Raw genomic sequence first — 23285 nt, 5'->3', positions numbered from 1 at the left:
TGGGGTAGCTTCTTCCTGGTGAGGTCCGTCAAAGGTTTTGCCAGGCTACTATAGTGCTGCACGAAGCGCCTATAGTACCCTGCAGTGCCCAGGAAGGACATCACCTGTTTCTTGTTCCTGGGAGTGGGCCAGTTCACGATCACGCCCACTTTGTCAGGCTCTGGCTTTAGGGTGTTTCCACCTACCCGGTGCCCCAGGTAGTGAACCTCCCTCATGCCCATCTGGCACTTTCCCGGCTTGATAGTCAGTCCTGCTCGGTGAATTCGCCCGAGCACCTCTTCGAGATGCTGCAGGTGTTCATCCCAGGAGGGACTGAAGATGGCAATGTCATCTAAGTACGCCACGGCGTACTTCTCCAGTCCCTGAAGCAGGAGATTGACCATCCGCTGAAAAGTGGCAGGGGCATTCTTCATGCCGAAGGGCATGACCGTGGACTCGTACAGTCCAAAGGGTGTGATAAAGGCGGACTTCTCCTGCGCCTCGGGGCTCAGGGGAATCTGCCAGTATCCGCGACTCAGATCCATTATTGTCAGGTATTCTGCGCCAGCTAACTTCTCAAGCAGCTCCTCGATGCGCGGCATTGGGTGCGCGTCAGAGGCTGTAATGGCGTTGAGCCCCCTGTAGTCCACGCAGAACCGGGTGGTCCGGTCCTTCTTTGGCACGAGAACTACAGGTGAGGCCCACGCGCTCTTTGACCGTCGAATCACCCCCAGCTGTAACATCTCATCGATCTCCTGGCGCATAATCTGCTGCACCTGGTCAGAGATTCGATAGGGTGTTCGCCGTAGTGGGGCGTGATTCCCGGTGTCCACCTCATGGACCGCTAACTCAGTCCTTCCAGGCCGGTTGGAGAACACGACCCGGAAGGGTTCCAGTGTGGTTTGCAACTGCAACCGCTGTGGTTCATCTAGCGAGGCGCTTACCTCCACGTCCTCAATGGACCCACGGGCCTTGGCTTGGGCCAGCATGTCCAGGAGGGCGTCTTCCTCCCCGTCCTCGGGTGCGCTGCAGACCGGTAGGATGAAAGGTTCACGTTCGTGATGAGCCTTCATCATGTTGACGTGAAAGGCCTTTCGCCTACCCCGAGTGTGGTCAAGGGTGACCACGTAGGTGACCGGATTGAGCTGTTGGTGGACAACGTACGGGCCGTCCCAGGCTGCCTGAAGCTTATCCGTTGGTACCGGAACCAGCACCCACACCTTTTGACCCACGTGGTAGGTCCGCTCCCGGGCGTTCTGGTCGTACCAGTGCTTCTGATCAGCCTGAGCCTGCGTCATGTTGTCATGCACCAACTGCGTCAAGGTCTGCATCTTGTCACGGAAGCGCATGACATACTCCACTATGGACACTTCGGAAGGGTTCGGCTCCTCTTCCCAGGATTCTCTTACCAACCCAAGGGGTCCCCGGACTCGCCTGCCGTACAGGAGCTCGAAGGGTGAGAACCCCGTCGAGGCCTGCGGAACCTCTCTGTAAGCGAATAGCAGGTGTGGGAGGTACCGCTCCCAGTCGCGCCCTTGTGTCTCAACCAGCATGCGTAGCATCTGTTTGAGGGTACCATTGAAGCGTTCACACAAGCCATTGGTCTGTGGGTGATACGCACTCGATACCAGGTGCTTCACCTGCATTTTCTTACAGAGAGCCTCCATTAGGTGAGACATAAATTGGGTCCCTCGATCAGTAAGCATTTCCCTGGGAAATCCTACACGTGAAAAGATGGCCAACAGGGCATCCGCCACCTTATCTGCCCTAATTGACGACAGAGCTACTGCCTCTGGGTACCGGGTAGCGTAGTCTACCACAGTAAGAATATATTGCTTTCCAGAGCTGCTGGTGACGGCCAGCGGGCCCACAATGTCCACCGCAATCCTCTGGAAAGGCTCCTCTATCACTGGCAAAGGGATCAGGGGAGCCTTAAGAGCAGGCCCCGCCTTCCCCACTCTTTGGCAGGTGACACAAGAGCGGCAGTAGTTTGACACATCTGTCCCCATCTTAGGCCAATAGAAGTGTTGAGACAGCCGGGCCTTAGTTTTGCTGATCCCCAAGTGTCCAGCTAGCGGGATCTCATGGGCAATCCGCAACAACTCACCCCGGAATTGCTGCGGGACGACCAGCTGTCTTTCCCTCAACCACTCCTTTTGTGATTCTCCGGGTACTGTCTCCCGGTACAACCTTCCTCCTTCCCAGAACACCTTCTCCTTATCAGTCTCGGAGAAGCGCGTCTCGGCGAGTTGTCTCAAACTCTCTAGGCTCGCATCTGTGTGCAGAGCGGCCTGAAACTCCTGGCTAGGGGAAGCCAGAAGCGACGTCAGGGTCCCTTCCCCACGGGAGCCCTCTGGGACCTGCACTGGGTCCACCTCTGGTTCGGTCATACTGATGACTGAGGAGGGTCCGGAAGGCAGACAGGTATCTGTGTTCCGGGCACTCTGACTGCGGGTGACAGCAGCTACGTAGGCTGTCTCCCCGGGGATTTCTACAGACCCAACAGCCGACGCTGCTATGGGCTCTACCTCCCCATCCACCCCCGTTACCTCAGGAGCATTGCTACTTATGGGCCAGTTACCTTCCTCGGTGGCACTGGTCAATTTCATGGCGTCACCTGTCTCACGGTTCCCATGTATCTCCCCATTTCTTGTAGCACCGACACTTGCCCCTGCTAGGGGTTCCTCAGCCGTCTCACTCCGCAGAGCAACGTGGCTGAGCACTCCTGTACCTATGGACACATCAACTTTTACAGAAACATCATTATCAGATACAGTTGGCACAGGTACAACATTTTCACCATCAATCCTAGGGAAAAAATGGTTAACAGATGCATCACTACAAGATAAAGCATGGTCAGGTAACACATGCGATTTCCCATCATCATCATCATCCTCATCATCAGGGTTAACGTTACGCTTATTAGCAGATTGGGGAGGGGTGTCAGGGACGTAGTATGCAAACAACCTCCCCAAATCAGTCCCCAACAAAACATCAGTGGGCAAATTATCAGACAGCCCCACTTCTTTCACCCCGCTCCCGGCACCCCAATCAATAAAAACCCGGGCCATCGGTAAGGGACAGCTGATGCCCCCAATCCCAGTGACAGTCAGGGTTTTCCCCGGAATGATTTCTTCAGGGGCCGCCAGTTCGGGTCGGATGAGGGTTCGTTCAGCCCCGGTGTCCTTGAGGCCGGTAGCAACACGACCTCCCACAGTGACGGGCTGTACGTTGTCACACACCCTCCCAACCACACCACCCACCAAAAGAACGGCTGCATTAGGCCCTGGGGCCTGGGATGAGGGGTTCTTCTGCTTGGCTGGACATTGGTGACTGAGGTGTCCAGTCTGCCTGCAGTGGTAACACTGGCGAAGTTCGGTGGTAGGTCTGGTGCTGTTGGCCACGGGGACAGGACCTCTGGTGTGTTGGCTGGCAGGGGTACTGGCGTTGGATGCAGGCTTACCCCCTCTCCAGCTGGAGGTGACTGGCTTCCGCACTTCCGATCTACGGTTGGCCTCATAGGCATCGGCAATCTGCGCTGCTTTCGTCACGTCTTTGGGTTCTCTGTCCATCACGAACTGTCGCACCTCAGTTGGGCAAAGACGGAAGAACTGGTCTTTGATCATCAGGTCTCGCAGCTGTGCAAAGGTGGTCACTGACAGTCCTTGGGTCCACTTGTCAAAGTGGGTCCCCAGTCCATGCACCACATCACTGTAACTGTCGTGTGGGCCACGTTGGAGGGTCCGAAACTTTTTACGGTACACCTCGGGTGTAAGCTGGTACTTGGCTATCAGAGCCTGCTTGATGGCCTCATAGTCACCATCTTGTTCTTGAGGGAGTGCAGCAAACGCCTCCAGAGCTTTTCCTCTCAGCCCTGGTGTCAGGTACCGTGCCCATTCTTGTGTAGGCAGCTGGTACTGTCTGCAGGCTTTCTCAAAGGCCCGCAGAAAAGTGTCCAAGTCCCCATCCTTTTCCATAACAGGAAAGTGGTCGGGTCGGGGTTTTGGTGTCTGAGCGCTGCTGGGCTCACGGCTGGACTGGGACGACCCCTGCATTTGCAGTTGGGCCATCTGCAGCTGGTACTCCCGCTGCGCTTGGGCCTCTCGCTCGGCTCGCTGGGCCTGGGCCTCTCGCTCGGCTCGGGCCTCGGCCTCCTGCCGGTATTGCTGAATCAGCTGCAGACGTCTCTCTAGATCATCTGCGGGGCATTGTTGCAGAGCCAGCTGCAGGAGGAGGTCTGCGCCCCCTTGGTTGCCAGTAGGGCCCGTATTCAGTGGTTGGACCTCTGCGGCAGCACCATGCTTGCTTGTGCCAGCTTCTGCGGCCTCTGGGCTCTGTGGCCTGGCTTGGTCTGCTTCAAATTGCACCAGTTCAGCGACCATTTGAGCCTTGGACTTGTCCTGGGGTTTCAGGCCATGGTACATGCATATCCCAGCAAGAGTGTCTTTCTTCTGCTGGGTGTACCAGGCTTCTCCTTTCGCAGCCATGGTTGCCAAATAAAAGATAGAATAGAAAAACGAAGAGAAAGGGAAGGGATAATTACCAGTACACAATTGTCTCACAACTAATAAACACTGAGTTCGTTCTCCAAACTTATTTGCGCAGAGTTCTCGCAAGAACTTTCTGCAAGTTTTTAGTGAGAGGAATGATTGCTCAAACCAAATCACTAATGCTCTAATATCCCACCGCCTTGCCACCAATTTGTCACGATTCACACCGTGACTGTCAAGATCCCTTAGCCGCTGCCCACAATATGTCACGGATTGGGGTGACTTTAGACCAGCAGACGGCTATCACATGTGCAGGGGGGCTTATCCTAGTTATCCCTCCACTGCCACAATGTGATGAAAAAACACACACGAGGCTATTGACCTCTTGTTTACAGCAGGGGCTTATTTTAGGTATCCCACTGCTCTTCAGTATACCATGAACTGCAGGGATTTGTGTATATCCCGCTTGCAGTTCCACTTAAACCTTGCAGCTCTCTGGCGCCCCCCTTTCTCTCAGGTCAGATTAGGTACTGCACCTAGGGTGATTAGTCGCCAGAAACGCTGCCTGCTATGTACTGGCTATTGGGTGCACTGCAGCGACGCGATAACTACTCCCGCTCAGGCAGGAACAATAATTATCAAGCCGCAGTCGCTACAGGGACCCCCAAAAGCTGGCACACGGTCGCTGCCACCAGCTCCAATTGAACGGGTCTGGAGCAAACCCCCAAAAAAACAGTAGCGTAATTCCCTTCAGAGACAGGGTACGGTTTAGGGCAGGAAGAACGAACTAGTATTAAATAATATACCCCATAAATTATTTTTAGGCAGTGTTTATAAAATATTTTACAAAGATGTTACAAATGAGACAATTGCAAATATGTACAAGGTAATTATAAAAATAAAAGGATTAAAGGAAGAAAAGATAACTCACATGTTCTTAGATCATTGCATTGCAGGCAACAGGCTAGGAGCTTTCCATCTATCCCAGTGCATTGGGCACTCGCAGTCTGGTCGCTTCAGGTAAAAACTCACAACTCTCCTCTCTTGGATGCCTGCCAGCACTTAAAACCTACAGTCTGTGACCTCACAGAAAGGGCTTGGTTTTCCAACTCCTCCTACCTCTTCGGTTTCACTAACTGGGCATTAAATATATCTGATGCCCGTAACTTCGCCACCGAACATAAAATAATCGCACCATACCCATCGTTCATCTCATAGTATCGTGGGCATTCCGATGAGATCAAATATGTCCTATTTGTCACGCACACTGACAGAGAAATCCCTACCTCTGTACCAGATGGAGCTACAAGCCTGTGATTAGAGTGATGCGTAGATCCTCCGAGTGTGATTATGACGATATATTTTGGTGTTCGTAACTTAAACGGTTTGCATAATATCTTCCAAAAACAGAACAAAGACCTTCTATGCGTTCTAGAAGTTTCTCTAACAGTTCCTGCTAACACAAATTTCTCTTGCAGCTATGCTAGTCGTAAATACCTTTCGTCAATAAAACTCCCCCCACAAGGCAAGCTCTTCTACACAGACAGATAGAAACACAGGAAAGGAAAGAGAACCAGAGAGAGGGGGGGGGGGGTTTAGCCCCCGCATGCTAGCAAGAAAACTAACTTATGATATTTCATACCATATCGTGACAAGAACCGGTACCCATCCTCCAAAAAGGTGTAGTGTCTCGGCTCTCACGACAGAGGTTGAGGCTGAGATTGCCGAGGCTCAGGAGGAAGTACCACCAGAACTTCCTGTTAACAAATCATTTGTACCGCTCCATCTTCGCCTAAAGATATTGGCAGAGCATCATGATGCTGTCCTGGCTGGTCACCCAGAGGTTAGGGGTACTTTGGAGTTGGTGTCGCGTCGGTTTTGGTGGCCCAAAATCCGACAGGACGTGGTCTCATACGTGTCAGCATGCACCACGTGCGCTAGGGCTAAGACGCTCCGCTCCCGTCCTGCTGGCACACTACTTCCTCTCGAGGTACCCAGTAGGCCATGGACGGAGATCTCAATGGATTTTATCACGGACTTGCCCTCCTCAGCTGGGAACACGGTCATCTTGGTGATTGTTGATCGGTTCTCAAAAATGTCGCACTTTGTGTCTTTGCCTTCGTTGCCTAACGCTAAGACTCTGGCTCAGGTATTTGTGCAGGAGGTGGTCAGACTTCACGGGGTTCCGTCTGACATCGTGTCTGATAGGGGTACTCAGTTTGTGGCAACATTTTGGAAAGCATTTTGCTCACGGCTGGGGATCAAGTTGTCGCATTCTTCGGCATTTCATCCTCAGTCAAATGGTCAGACCGAGCGTATGAACCAAAATTTGGAGCAGTACTTACGCTGCTTTGTTTCTGACAACCAGGAGGAGTGGTCGACGTTCATTCCTTTGGCTGAGTTTGCCATAAATAATCACCGCCAGGAATCTTCTGGGGAGTCTCCGTTCTTTTGTGTTTACGGGCACCATCCTCAATTTTGTACTTTGAGTCAGGGGGGCTCTTCCGGCGTCCCGGAGGAGGACCTGTTAGGAGCACAACTGTCTTCCGTCTGGAGGAAAGTGAAACAGCGCCTGTTGAGTGTGGGTGCAAGGTACAAACGTGTGGCTGACAGTAGACGTGTGCCAGGTCCGGACCTGAGTGTGGATGACTGGGTGTGGTTGTCCACAAAAAACATAAGACTCAAAATACCATCCCTTAAATTGGGTCCTAGGTTTATTGGTCCGTTTAGGATCACCGCCATCATTAACCCGGTTGCCTACCGATTGGAGCTCCCTACGGTATATAAGATTCACATTGTGTTCCACAGATCGTTATTAAAAAAGGTGGTGGGTTCTGTGGACGCGGCGCCGATGCCTCCTCCAGTCTTGGTGGATGGCAGTTTAGAGATTGAAGTCTCCAAGGTGGTTGACTCTCGAGTGGTGCGCCGCACATTACAGTACCTGGTACACTGCCGTGGTTTTGGGCCGGAGGAGAAGTCTTGGGTACCAGCCTCGGATATACATGCGGACCGGCTGGTCAGTATGTTTCACCGCCGCCATCCGGACAAGCCGGGTCCTATAAGTCGTGAGGGCCCTGTGGTCCCTCGTAGAAGGCGGGGTACTGTCACGTAGGACGCTGTTCACACTAGGGCGTCCGACAGACAGCGGTAATTCCTCATTCGTCCACTATATGCTCAGTGGCGCCGGCTAGATTGATCCAGATTGTCCGGGGTTAATCTGGCTGGTACTCGGGTTGGAGGCTTAGTCTCGCCCATTGCCTTTAAATAGTTTTGCTGGGCTTTGGGCGTCGCCGATTATAGCTTGTGTCTTGTGCCTGGTGATCTCGGTCTGGAGTGGTGGTCTAGGAGAAGAAATATCATATCTGGTGGTGTATTATCCTTCGTTATATTTCTCCTTCCTACATTTGTATTGTTTTGCCCTGTGCACATTATAGTGTTTTACTGTGTGTCTGCGGCGTGGTGCGTTTTTTAGTTTTCCCTGTCTGTGCTTTCTGTAGGGGTTGGTGAGAGGTCTTATCACTGGGTGGCGGGTTGAGGTTTCAGCTTAGTACTGAAACAGGACTCAGGGTCAGGCCTGGCGGCCCAGACATGCACACCTTCAGTGTAAACTCTGGGAGAGGGACAGACAGGGTTTCCCTAGTTTGAGGGATATTGCAGGGGCCCGGGTAATCAGCTGTAGTCTACCCAGTACCCCCGTGACAGCTTGTTTCCACTTGCGAGAAACACGTCCGTGTCTCGCATGTGAAAACCAAGCTCTGGTGCCGGCACTTGGGAGCGGAGCGTGCGGCTGCATGTGTTCCTATGCGGCCGCACGCTCCGCTCTGGAGCTGTAGGACCTGCGATGACGTCACTGCCATGTGATTAGGGCAATCACATGGCAGTGACGTCATCGCAGGTCCTACAGCTATTTGCTGTGCAGCGATCCATCCTGGTGTTCTGTGGATGTCTTTTGTTCTCTGGTATCAGCCATTACACGGAATATTCTGTATAGGTGGAACCTTCGGAATCCCCGCCACGCACTGTGCATAATGCATAACACAGTGCGGGGCGGGGATTCCAAAGGTGGCTGGCCGCAATGCCTGCGCAGGCACAGTGTGCAAGCCTGGCTGGGACATCAGACGGCCAGAGCTTACTGCGTCTGCGCAGGACACCAGTACACAGTATAAAAACGCTTTATTTGGGGTATACTTGAACCTAAAACTAAAAGAGCCACCTTGTTAGAATGCAGCATTACTGCTGCACAAGGTGGCTCTTTTAGTTTATAACGGCTGGAGGGGGGTGACAGTGGCCCTTTAAAATTCATTGTGGTAATGTCTATAACCAAAATTAGAAAAATGCTGTCTCTGTCCAAATATATATGGACCTAACTGTAGATGTATGGAGCGTCCTGTAATCCAGAACATGTGACTGTCTGTCCTGCGGTTGACCCCGGTGTATATCCCATGTATGTATATCCCTGTGATGACCCCGGTGTATATCCCATGTATGTATATCCCTGTGATGACCCCGGTGTGTATCCCATGTATGTATATCCCTGTGATGACCCCGGTGTGTATCCCATGTATGTATATCCCTGTGATGACCCCGGTGTGTATCCCATATATGTATATTGTATATCCCTGTGATGATCCCGGTGTATATCCCATGTATGTATGTCCCTGTGGTGACCCCGGTGTATATCCCATGTATGTATATCCCTGTGATGACCCCGGTGTATATCCCATGTATGTATATCCCTGTGATGACCCCGGTGTATATCCCATGTATGTATATCCCTGTGATGATCCCGGTGTATATCCCATGTATGTATATCCCTGTGATGACCCCGGTGTATATCCCATGTATGTATGTCCCTGTGATGACCCCGGTGTATATCCCATGTATGTATATCCCTGTGATGATCCCGGTGTATATCCCATGTATGTATATCCCTGTGATGACCCCGGTGTATATCCCATGTATGTATATCCCTGTGATGACCCCGGTGTATATCCCATGTATGTATATCCCTGTGATGACCCCGGTGTATATCCCATGTATGTATATCCCTGTGATGACCCCGGTGTATATCCCATGTATGTATATCCCTGTGATGACCCCGGTGTATATCCCATGTATGTATATCCCTGTGATGACCCCGGTGTATATCCCATGTATGTATATCCCTGTGATGACCCCGGTGTATATCCCATGTATGTATATCCCTGTGATGATCCCGGTGTATATCCCATGTATGTATGTCCCTGTGGTGACCCCGGTGTATATCCCATGTATGTATATCCCTGTGATGACCCCGGTGTATATCCCATGTATGTATATCCCTGTGATGATCCCGGTGTATATCCCATGTATGTATGTCCCTGTGGTGACCCCGGTGTATATCCCGTGTATGTATATCCCTGTGATGACCCCGGTGTATATCCCATGTATGTATATCCCTGTGATGACCCCGGTGTATATCCCATGTATGTATATCCCTGTGATGACCCCGGTGTATATCCCATGTATGTATATCCCTGTGATGACCCCGGTGTATATCCCATGTATGTATATCCCTGTGATGACCCCGGTGTATATCCCATGTATTTATATCACTGTGATGACCCCGGTGTGTATCCCATGTATGTATATCCCTGTGATGACCCCGGTGTATATCCCATGTATGTATATCCCTGTGATGACCCCGGTGTATATCCCATGAATGTATATCCCTGTGATGACCCCGGTGTATATCCCATGTATGTATATCCCTGTGATGACCCCGGTGTATATCCCATGTATGTATGTCCCTGTGATGACCCCGGTGTATATCCCATGTATGTATATCCCTGTGATGACCCCGGTGTATATCCCATGTATGTATATCCCATGTATGTATATCCCTGTGATGACCCCGGTGTATATCCCATATATGTATGTCCCTGTGATGATCCCGGTGTATATCCCATGTATGTATATCCCTGTGGTGACCCCGGTGTATATCCCATGTATGTATATACCTGTGATGACCCCAGTGTATATCCCATGTATGTATATCCATGTGATGACCCCGGTGTATATCCCATGTATGTATATCCCTGTGATGACCCCGGTGTATATCCCATGTATGTATATCCCTGTGATGACCCCCGTATATCCCATGTATTTATATCCCTGTGATGACCCCGGTGTATATCCCATGTATGTATATACCTGTGATGACCCCGGTGTATATCCCATGTATGTATATCCCTGTGATGACCCCGGTGTGTATCCCATGTATTTATATCCCTGTGATGACCCCGGTGTATATCCCATGTATGTATATCCCTGTGATGACCCCGGTGTATATCCCATGTATGTATATCCCTGTGATGACCCCGGTGTATATCCCATGTATGTATATCCCTGTGATGACCCCGGTGTATATCCCATGTATGTATATCCCTGTGATGACCCCGGTGTATATCCCATGTATGTATATCCCTGTGATGACCCCGGTGTATATCCCATGTATGTATATCCCTGTGATGACCCCGGTGTATATCCCATGTATGTATATCCCTGTGGTGACCCCGGTGTATATCCCACGTATATATATCCCTGTGATGACCCCGGTGTATATCCCATGTATGTATATCCCTGTGATGACCCCGGTGTATATCCCATGTATGTATATCCCTGTGATGACCCCGGTGTATATCCCATGTATGTATATCCCTGTGATGACCCCGGTGTATATCCCATGTATGTATATCCCTGTGATGACCCCGGTGTATATCCCATGTATGTATATCCCTGTGATGACCCCGGTGTATATCCCATGTATGTATATCCCTGTGATGACCCCGGTGTATATCCCATGTATGTATATCCCTGTGATGACCCCGGTGTCTATCCCATGTATGTATATCCCTGTGGTGACCCCGGTGTATATCCCACGTATATATATCCCTGTGATGACCCCGGTGTATATCCCATGTATGTATATCCCTGTGATGACCCCGGTGTATATCCCATGTATGTATATCCCTGTGATGACCCCGGTGTATATCCCATGTATGTATATCCCTGTGATGACCCCGGTGTATATCCCATGTATTTATATCCCTGTGGTGACCCCGGTGTATATCCCATGTATGTATATCCCTGTGGTGACCCCGGTGTCTATCCCATGTATGTATATCCCTGTGGTGACCCCGGTGTATATCCCATGTATGTATATCCCTGTGATGACCCCGGTGTATATCCCATGTATGTATATCCCTGTGATGACCCCGGTGTATATCCCATGTATGTATATCCCTGTGATGACCCCCGTATATCCCATGTATGTATATCCCTGTGGTGACCCCGGTGTCTATCCCATGTATGTATATCCCTGTGGTGACCCCGGTGTATATCCCATGTATGTATATCCCTGTGATGACCCCGGTGTATATCCCATGTATGTATATCCCTGTGGTGACCCCGGTGTATATCCCATGTATGTATATCCCTGTGATGACCCCGGTGTATATCCCATGTATGTATGTCCCTGTGGTGACCCCGGTGTGTATCCCATGTATGTATATCCCTGTGATGACCCCAGTGTATATCCCATGTATGTATATCCCTGTGATGACCCCGGTGTGTATCCCATGTATGTATATCCCTGTGGTGACCCCGGTGTATATCCCATGTATGTATATCCCTGTGGTGACCCCGGTGTATATCCCATGTATGTATATCCCTGTGATGACCCCGGTGTATATCCCATGTATGTATATCCCTGTGATGACCCCGGTGTATATCCCATGTATGTATATCCCTGTGGTGACCCCGGTGTATATCCCATGTATGTATATCCATGTGATGACCCCGGTGTATATCCCATGTATGTATATCCCTGTGATGACCCCCGTATATCCCATGTATGTACAGTGCCTACAAGTAGTATTCAACCCCCTGCAGATTTAGCAGGTTTAATAAGATGAAAATAAGTTAGAGCCTTCAAACTTCAAACAAGAGCAGGATTTATTAACAGATGCATAAATCTTACAAACCAAAAAGTTTTGTTGCTCAGTTAAATTTTTAGAAATTTTAAACATAAAAGTGTGGGTCAATTATTATTCAACCCCTAGGTTTAATATTTTGTGGAATAACCTTTGTTTGCAATTACAGCTAATAATCGTCTTTTATAAGACCTGATCAGGCCGGCACAGGTCTCTGGAGTTATCTTGGCCCACTCCTCCATGCAGATCTTCTCCAAGTTATCTAGGTTCTTTGGGTGTCTCATGTGGACTTTAATCTTGAGCTCCTTCCACAAGTTTTCAATTGGGTTAAGGTCAGGAGACTGACTAGGCCACTGCAACACCTTGATTTTTTGCCTCTTGAACCAGGCCTTGGTTTTCTTGGCTGTGTGCTTTGGGTCGTTGTCTTGTTGGAAGATGAAATGACGACCCATCTTAAGCTCCTTTATGGAGGAGCGGAGGTTCTTGGCTAAAATCTCCAGGTAGGCCGTGCTATCCATCTTCCCATGGATGCGGACCAGATGGCCAGGCCCCTTGGCTGAGAAACAGCCCCACAGCATGATGCTACCACCATCATGCTTGACTGTAGGGATGGTATTCTTGGGGTCGTATGCAGTGCCATCCAGTCTCCAAACGTCACGTGTGTGGTTGGCACCAAAGATCTCGATCTTGGTCTCATCAGACCAGAGAACCTTGAACCAGTCAGTCTCAGAGTCCTCCAAGTGATCATGAGCAAACTGTAAACGAGCCTTGACATGACGCTTTGAAAGTAAAGGTACCTTACGGGCTCGTCTGGAACGGAGACCATTGCGGTGGAGTACGTTACTTATGGTATTGACTGAAACCAATGTCCCCACTGCCATGAGATCTTCCCGGAGCTCCTTCCTTGTTGTCCTTGGGTTAGCCTTGACTCTTCGGACAAGCCTGGCCTCGGCACGGGAGGAAACTTTCAAAGGCTGTCCAGGCCGTGGAAGGCTAACAGTAGTTCCATAAGCCTTCCACTTCCGGATGATGCTCCCAACAGTGGAGACAGGTAGGCCCAACTCCTTGGAAAGGGTTTTGTACCCCTTGCCAGCCTTGTGACCCTCCACGATCTTGTCTCTGATGGCCATGGAATGCTCCTTTGTCTTTCCCATGTTGACCATGTATGAGTGCTGTTCACAAGTTTGGGGAGGGTCTTAAATAGTCAGAAAAGGCTGGAAAAAGAGATAATTAATCCAAACACGTGAAGCTCATTGTTCTTTGAGCCTGAACTACTTCTTAAAACTTTAGGGGAACCAAACAGAATTCTGGTGGGTTGAGGGGTTGAATAATAAATGACCCTCTGAAAAGACTTTTCCCAATTAAAAAAAAAAATAAACAAAGAAATAACATTCTTTTTTGCTGCAGTGCATTTCACACTTCCAGGCTGATCTACAGTCCAAATGTCACAATGCCAAGTTAATTCCAAATGTGTAAACCTGCTAAATCTGCAGGGGGTTGAATACTACTTGTAGGCACTGTATATACCTGTGATGACCCCGGTGTATATCCCATGTATGTATATCCCTGTGATGACCCCGGTGTATATCCCATGTATGTACATCCCTGTGATGACCCCGGTGTATATCCCATGTATGTATATCCCTGTGATGACCCCGGTGTATATCCCATGTATGTATATCCCTGTGATGACCCCGGTGTATATCCCATGTATGTATATCCTGTGATGACCCCGGTGTATATCCCATGTATGTATATCCCTGTGATGACCCCGGTGTATATCCCATGTATGTACATCCCTGTGATGACCCCGGTGTATATCCCATGTATGTATATCCCTGTGATGACCCCGGTGTATATCCCATGTATGTATATCCCTGTGATGACCCCGGTGTATATCCCATGTATGTATATCCCTGTGATGACCCCGGTGTATATCCCATGTATGTATATCCCTGTGATGACCCCGGTGTATATCCCATGTATGTATATCCCTGTGATGACCCCGGTGTGTATCCCATGTATGTATATCTCTGTGATGACCCCGGTGTGTATCCCATGTATGTATATCCCTGTGATGACCCCGGTGTATATCCCATGTATGTATATCCCATGTATGTATATCCCTGTGATGACCCCGGTATATATCCCATGTATGTATATCCCTGTGATGACCCCGGTATATATCCCATGTATGTATATCCCTGTGATGACCCCGGTGTATATCCCATGTATGTATATCCCTGTGATGACCCCGGTGTATATCCCATGTATGTATATCCCTGTGATGACCCCGGTGTATATCCCATGTATGTACATCCCTGTGATGACCCCGGTGTATATCCCATGTATGTATATCCCTGTGATGACCCCGGTGTATATCCCATGTATGTATATCCCTGTGATGACCCCGGTGTATATCCCATGTATGTATATCTCTGTGATGACCCCGGTGTGTATCCCATGTATGTATATCCCTGTGATGACCCCGGTGTATATCCCATGTATGTATATCCCATGTATGTATATCCCTGTGATGACCCCGGTATATATCCCATGTATGTATATCCCATGTATGTATATCCCTGTGATGACCCCGGTGTATATCCCATGTATGTATATCCCTGTGATGACCCCGGTGTATATCCCATGTATGTATATCCCTGTGGTGACCCCGGTGTATATCCCATGTATGTATATCCCTGTGATGACCCCGGTGTCTATCCCATGTATGTATATCCCTGTGGTGACCCCGGTGTATATCCCATGTATGTATATCCCTGTGATGACCCCGGTGTGTATCCCATGTATGTATATCCCTGTGATGACCCCGGTGTATATCCCATGTATGTATATCCCATGTATGTATATCCCTGTGGTGACCCCGGTGTATATCCCATGTATGTATATCCCTGTGGTGACCCCGGTGTATATCCCATGTATGTATATCCCTGTGATGACCCCGGTGTATATCCCATGTATGTATATCCCTGTGATGACCCCGGTGTATATCCCATGTATGTATATCCCTGTGATGACACCGGTGTATATCCCATGTATGTATATCCCTGTGATGACCCCGGTGTATATCCCATGTATGTATATCCCTGTGATGACCCCGGTGTATATCCCATGTATGTATATCCCTGTGATGACCCCGGTGTGTATCCCATGTATGTATGTCCCTGTGATGACCCCGGTGTATATCCCATGTATGTATATCCCTGTGATGACCCCGGTGTGTATCCCATGTATGTATATCCCTGTGATGACCCCGGTGTATATCCCATGTATGTATATCCCATGTATGTATATCCCTGTGATGACCCCGGTATATATCCCATGTATGTATATCCCTGTGATGACCCCGGTGTATATCCCACGTATATATATCCCTGTGATGACCCCGGTGTATATCCCATGTATGTATATCCCTGTGATGACCCCGGTGTGTATCCCATGTATGTATGTCCCTGTGATGACCCCGGTGTATATCCCATGTATGTATATCCCTGTGATGACCCCGGTGTATATCCCATGTATGTACGGTATATCCCTGTGATGACCCCGGTGTATATCCCATGTATGTATGTCCCTGTGATGACCCCGGTGTATATCCCATGTATGTATGTCCCTGTGATGACCCCGGTGTATATCCCATGTATGTATATCCCTGTGATGACCCCGGTGTATATCCCATGTATGTATATCCCTGTGATGACCCCGGTGTATATCCCATGTATGTATGTCCCTGTGATGACCCCGGTGTATATCCCATGTATGTATATCCCTGTGATGACCCCGGTGTGTATCCCACGTATGTATATCCCTGTGATGACCCCGGTGTATATCCCATGTATGTATATCCCTGTGATGACCCCGGTGTATATCCCATGTATGTATATCCCATGTATGTATATCCCTGTGATGACCCCGGTGTATATCCCATGTATGTATATCCCTGTGATGACCCCGGTGTATATCCCATGTATGTATATCCCCGTGGTGACCCCGGTGTATATCCCATGTATGTATATCCCTGTGATGACCCCGGTGTATATCCCATGTATGTATATCCCTTTGATGACCCCGGTGTATATCCCATGTATGTATATCCCTGTGATGACCCCGGTGTATATCCCATGTATGTATATCCCTGTGATGACCCCGGTGTATATCCCATGTATGTATATCCCTGTGATGACCCCGGTGTATATCCCATGTATGTATATCCCTGTGATGACCCCGGTGTATATCCCATGTATGTATATCCCTGTGGTGACCCCGGTGTATATCCCATGTATGTATATCCCTGTGATGACCCCGGTGTATATCCCATGTATGTATATCCCTGTGATGACCCCGGTGTATATCCCATGTATGTATATCCCTGTGATGACCCCGGTGTATATCCCATGTATGTATATCCCTGTGGTGACCCCGGTGTATATCCCATGTATGTATATCCCTGTGGTGACCCCGGGGCATGGTCGGGGGTCTGCTCTGCGGAGGTAAGGCAGTGACGTGGTCTCTTCCTGCAGACGGTCGGGGACCTCCTCTTGGCGCTGTATGAGATGGGCTTCGATGAGGCGCAGGTGCGGGCCGCTCTCCGGGCCGGATGTTTCCAGGTGCAGGATGCTGCGGACTGGTGAGTGGCGGGTGCGGGGGTGGAGTCAGAGTGAATGTCCAGTCATGTGATGGCGATTTGTCCGCCCCCTGTGGGGTCATTACCAGGATGTCCTCTATTACAGGATCCTGCATGGTGGTCTGCCCCGCGGGACGCTCCTCACCCAGGGAGTCGTAGAGCCAGGAGTCATGGCTGTGTCCGCCTTTAATCCCCCCCTGCAATTGGGAAGAGGGGTGTCCCAAGAATCGTCCTCCTCAGGTTAGACCCCGGGACCACCGCCCCAGCAGCAGAGACCCCCATGATGCCCTGCGTTGCTTGACACGGTCGGTGGGGTCAGCCATTCGAAGGTTGAGTGCGGACCCCTGTCCCACCGCTCATCTGTGATCCCTACTGACATGAGTGCTTCATCTCCTCCAGGATCTCCATCATCCCCGGAGCTGCACCCTCTGCACAGTTCTCGGCACCCGGAGCAGCGGAGGGAGTATGAGGAGCGGCACAGCGCCAGCCTGGCCCGAGAGGTCATGGAGGAAAAGCGGACCAAGAAGAAGGTGAGAGACTTGACCCAAAGAGCCACGTGAGTAACATAACCAGTCCCTGAAGACCCCCGCTGGGCCACAGTGTGTTTGCGCCTCTGCCTCCCCTGCTGGTGCAGAGTGCGCTCCACTCCTCCGCGCCCCCTAGTGTTGTAGAGTGCGCTCCGCTCCCCCTAGTGGTGTAGAGTGCGCTCCACTCCTCCGCTCCCCATAGTGTTGTAGAGTGCGCTCCACTCCTCCGCTCCCCCTAGTGGTTTAGAGTGTGCTCTACTCCTCCGCTCCCCCTTGTGGTGTAGAGTGCGCTCCACTCCCCCTAGTGGTTTAGAGTGTGCTCCACTCCTCCGCTCCCCCTAGTGGTGTAGAGTGCGCTCCACTCCTCCGCTCCCCCTAGTGGTTTAGAGTGCGCTCCACTCCTCCGCTCCCCCTAGTGGTGTAGAGTGCGCTCCACTTCTCCGCTCCCCCTAGTGTTGTAGAGTGTGCTCCACTTCTCTGCTTCCCCTAGTGTTGTAGAATGCGCTCCACTCCTCCGCTCCTCCTAATGTTGTAGATTGTGCTCCACTCCTCCGCTCCCCCTATTGTTGTAGAGTGTGCTCCACTCCACCGCGCCCCCTAGTGTTGTAGAGTGTGCTTCACTCCTCCGCGCCCCCTAGTGTTGTAGAGTGTGCTCCACTCCTCCATGCCCCCTAGTGTTGTAGAGTATGCTCCGCTCCCCCTAGTGGTGTAGAGTGTGCTCCACTCCTCCGCTCCCCCTAGTGTTGTAGAGTGCGCTCCACTCCTCCGCGCCCCCTAGTGTTGTAGAGTGTGCTCCACTCCTCCGCGCCCCCTAGTGTTGTAGAGTGTGCTCCACTCCTCCATGCCCCCTAGTGTTGTAGAGTATGCTCCGCTCCCCCTAGTGGTATAGAGTGTGCTCCACTCCTCCGCGCCCCCTAGTGTTGTAGAGTGCGCTCCACTCCTCCATGCCCCCTAGTGTTGTAAAGTATGCTCCGCTCCCCCTAGTGGTATAGAGTGTGCTCCACTCCTCCGCTCCCCCTAGTGTTGTAGAGTGCGCTCCACTCCTCCGCGCCCCCTAGTGTTGTAGAGTGTGCTCCACTCCTCCGCGCCCCCTAGTGTTGTAGAGTGCGCTACACTCCTCCATGCCCCCTAGTGTTGTAGAGTATGCTCCGCTCCCCCTAGTGGTATAGAGTGTGCTCTGTTGTGAATTTGCTTTTTGCTCCCTCTAGTGGTTACTAGTTTTTTGACTCTGGTTTTTCTGTCATTCCTTTTATCCGCACCTGGGTCGTTAGTTAGGGGTGTTGCTATATAAGCTCCCTGGACCTTCAGTTCAATGCCTGGCAACGTAGTTATCAGAGCTAGTCTGCTGTGCTCTTGTCTACTGATCCTGGTTCCAGTTATATCAGCTAAGTCTGCCTTTTGCTTTTTGCTATTTGTTTTGGTTTTGTATTTTTGTCCAGCTTGTTCCAAATCTATATCCTGACCTTTGCTGGAAGCTCTAGGGGGCTGGTGTTCTCCCCCCGGACCGTTAGACGGTTCGGGGGTTCTTGAATTTCCAGTGTGGATTTTGATAGGGTTTTTGTTGACCATATAAGTTACCTTTCTTTATTCTGCTATCAGTAAGCGGGCCTCTCTGTGCTAAACCTGATTCATTTCTGTGTTTGTCATTTCCTCTTACCTCACCGTTATTATTTGTGGGGGGCTTCTATCCAGCTTTGGGGTCCCCTTCTCTGGAGGCAAGAAAGGTCTTTTGTTTTCCTCTACTAGGGGTAGCTAGATTCTCCGGCTGGAGCGTGTCATCTAGAATCAACGTAGGAATGATCCCCGGCTACTTCTAGTGTTGGCGTTAGGAGTAGATATATGGTCAACCCAGTTACCACTACCCTATGAGCTGGATTTTTGTATTCTGCAGACTTCCACGTTCCTCTGAGACCCTCGCCATTGGGGTCACAACAGTTTGCCAGGCCAGTATTAAATGTTTAATGCATTGCAGAAGAGGGATTATAAGAAAGAAGATTCTGAGTTTTTTTTTTTCTCCTTCCCCTTTACCTCAGAGTGGCTATGCTTGCTGCAGACATGAATGTCCAGACCTTGATTACAAGTGTGGACCAGCTGGCTACTCGTGTGCAGGGCATACAAGACTATGTTATCAGAAATCCTAGGTCAGAACCTAAAATACCGATTCCTGAACTGTTTTCCGGAGACAGGTTTAAGTTTAGGAATTTCGTGAATAATTGTAAATTGTTTTTGTCCCTGAGACCCTGTTCATCTGGAGATTCTGCTCAGCAAGTAAAAATTGTTATTTCGTTCTTACGGGGCGACCCTCAGGATTGGGCTTTTTCGCTGGCGCCAGGAGATCCGGCATTGGCTGATCTTGATGCGTTTTTTCTGGCGCTCGGTTTACTTTATGAGGAACCCAATCTTGAGATTCAGGCAGAAAAGGCCTTGCTGGCTATGTCTCAGGGGCTGGACGAGGCTGAAGTGTATTGCAAAAAATTTCGGAAATGGTCCGTGCTGACACATTGGAACGAGTGTGCACTGGCCGCTAATTTTAGAAATGGCCTTTCTGAAGCCATTAAGAATGTTATGGTGGGTTTTCCCATTCCCACAGGTCTGAATGATACTATGGCACTGGCTATTCAAATTGACCGGCGGTTGCGGGAGCGCAAAACCGCAAATTCCCTCATGTTGTTGTCTGAACAGACACCTGATTTAATGCAATGTGATAGAATCCTGACTAGAAATGAGCGGAAAATTCATAGACGCCGGAATGGCTTGTGCTACTACTGTGGTGATTCTACACATGTTATCTCAGCATGCTCTAAACGTATAGCTAAGGTTGTTAGTCCTGTCACCGTTGGTAATTTGCAACCTAAATTTATTCTGTCTGTAACTTTGATTTGCTCACTGTCATCTTATCCTGTCATGGCGTTTGTAGATTCAGGTGCTGCCCTGAGTCTTATGGATCTGTCATTTGCTAAGCACTGTGGTTTTACTCTTGAACCATTAGAAAATCCTATTCCTCTTAGGGGTATTGATGCTACGCCATTGGCAGCAAATAAACCGCAGTATTGGACACAGGTTACCATGTGCATGACTCCTGAACACCGCGAGGTGATACGTTTCCTGGTTTTACATAAAATGCATGATTTGGTTGTTTTAGGGCTGCCATGGTTACAGACCCATAATCCAGTCCTGGACTGGAAGGCTATGTCAGTCTCAAGTTGGGGCTGTCGTGGTATTCATGAGGATTCCCTGCCTGTGTCTATTGCTTCTTCTACGCCTTCAGAAGTTCCGGAGTATTTGTCTGATTATCAGGACGTCTTCAGTGAGTCTGAGTCCAGTGCACTGCCTCCTCATAGGGACTGTGACTGTGCTATAGATTTGATTCCAGGCAGTAAGTTTCCTAAGGGAAGACTGTTTAATCTGTCGGTACCTGAACATACCGCTATGCGTTCATATATCAAGGAGTCTCTGGAGAAAGGACATATTCGTCCGTCTTCTTCCCCTCTTGGTGCGGGATTCTTTTTTGTGGCAAAAAAGGACGGATCTTTGAGACCTTGTATTGATTATCGGCTTTTAAATAAGATCACTGTCAAATTTCAGTATCCTTTACCGCTGTTGTCTGACTTGTTTGCCCGGATTAAGGGTGCCAAGTGGTTCACCAAGATAGACCTTCGTGGTGCGTACAACCTTGTGCGCATTAAGCAAGGTGATGAATGGAAAACCGCATTCAATACGCCCGAAGGTCATTTTGAGTACTTGGTGATGCCTTTTGGGCTCTCCAATGCGCCTTCAGTTTTTCAGTCCTTTATGCATGACATTTTCCGGAAGTATCTGGATAAATTTTTGATTGTTTATCTGGATGATATTTTGGTTTTTTCTGATAATTGGGATTCGCATGTGGAGCAGGTCAGGTTGGTCTTTAAAATTTTGCGTGAAAATTCTTTGTTTGTCAAGGGCTCAAAGTGTCTCTTTGGTGTACAGAAGGTTCCCTTTTTGGGGTTCATTTTTTCCCCTTCTGCTGTGGAGATGGACCCAGTCAAGGTCCGAGCTATTCTTGATTGGACTCGGCCCTCGTCAGTTAAGAGTCTTCTGAAGTTCTTGGGCTTCGCTAACTTCTACCGTCGTTTTATTGCTAATTTTTCTAGCATTGTGAAACCTTTGACGGATATGACCAAGAAGGGCTCCGATGTAGCTAACTGGGCTCCTGCTGCCGTGGAGGCTTTCCAGGAGTTGAAACGCCGGTTTACTTCGGCGCCTGTTTTGTGCCAGCCTGACGTCTCACTTCCCTTTCAGGTTGATGTGGATGCTTCGGAGATTGGGGCAGGGGCCGTTTTGTCGCAGAGAGGCCCTGGTTGCTCTGTTATGAAACCTTGTGCCTTTTTCTCTAGGAAGTTTTCGCCTGCCGAGCGAAATTATGATGTGGGCAATCGGGAGTTGTTGGCCATGAAATGGGCATTTGAGGAGTGGCGTCATTGGCTCGAGGGTGCTAAGCATCGTGTGGTGGTCTTGACTGATCACAAAAATCTGATGTATCTCGAGTCTGCTAAACGCCTTAATCCGAGACAGGCCCGCTGGTCATTGTTTTTCTCCCGCTTTGATTTTGTTGTCTCGTATTTACCAGGTTCAAAGAATGTGAAGGCCGATGCTCTTTCTAGGAGCTTTGTGCCTGATGCTCCTGGAGTCGCTGATCCTGTTGGTATTCTTAAAGATGGAGTTATCTTGTCAGCTATTTCTCCGGATCTGCGACGTGTGTTGCAGAGATTTCAGGCTGATAGGCCTGAGTCTTGTCCACCTGACAGACTGTTTGTCCCGGATAAGTGGACCAGCAGAGTCATTTCCGAGGTTCATTCCTCGGTGTTGGCAGGTCACCCAGGAATTTTTGGCACCAGAGATCTGGTGGCCAGGTCCTTTTGGTGGCCTTCCTTGTCAAGGGATGTGCGGTCATTTGTGCAGTCCTGTGGGACTTGTGCTCGAGCTAAGCCTTGCTGTTCTCGTGCCAGCGGTTTGCTCTTGCCCTTGCCTGTCCCGAAGAGACCTTGGACACATATCTCCATGGATTTCATTTCTGATCTTCCGCTATCTCAGGGCATGTCCGTTATCTGGGTGATATGTGATCGCTTCTCCAAGATGGTCCATTTGGTTCCTTTGCCTAAGCTGCCTTCCTCTTCCGATCTGGTTCCTGTGTTTTTCCAGAACGTGGTTCGTTTGCACGGCATCCCTGAGAATATTGTGTCAGACAGAGGATCCCAGTTCGTTTCCAGGTTCTGGCGATCCTTTTGTAGTAGGATGGGCATTGATTTGTCGTTTTCGTCTGCTTTCCATCCTCAGACTAATGGACAGACGGAGCGAACCAATCAGACTTTGGAGGCTTATTTGAGGTGTTTTGTCTCTGCTGATCAGGACGATTGGGTGACATTCTTGCCGTTGGCTGAGTTTGCCCTTAATAATCGGGCTAGTTCCGCCACCTTGGTTTCGCCTTTTTTCTGCAACTCTGGTTTCCATCCTCGCTTTTCTTCGGGTCATGTGGAGCCTTCTGACTGTCCTGGGGTGGATTCTGTGGTGGATAGGTTGCAGCAGATCTGGAATCATGTGGTGGACAACTTGAAGTTGTCACAGGAGAAGGCTCAGCGCTTTGCCAACCGCCGCCGCGGTGTGGGTCCCCGACTACGCGTTGGGGATTTGGTAT

The 23285-nt window shown here is 49.9% G+C and overlaps 1 protein-coding gene across 1 annotated transcript in view; it reads left to right on the top strand.

The window, feature by feature from the left end:
- The window catches only part of LOC143781256 (uncharacterized), a 177364-nt gene that overhangs the window by 32648 nt on the left and 121431 nt on the right, over window positions 1-23285 (top strand). The window contains exons 3-5 of the mRNA XM_077267750.1: window positions 16984-17090; window positions 17194-17327; window positions 17487-17617. Of these exons, the coding sequence (XP_077123865.1) occupies window positions 16984-17090; window positions 17194-17327; window positions 17487-17617 (372 nt within the window). The remainder of the gene's footprint in view (window positions 1-16983; window positions 17091-17193; window positions 17328-17486; window positions 17618-23285) is intronic.

This window comes from Ranitomeya variabilis, chromosome 6 (assembly GCF_051348905.1).
Source record: "Ranitomeya variabilis isolate aRanVar5 chromosome 6, aRanVar5.hap1, whole genome shotgun sequence".
NCBI classification, from domain to species: Eukaryota; Metazoa; Chordata; class Amphibia; order Anura; family Dendrobatidae; genus Ranitomeya; species Ranitomeya variabilis.
Note: the sequence above shows the minus strand (reverse complement) of the source record. Positions and strands in the feature narration are given on the sequence as shown.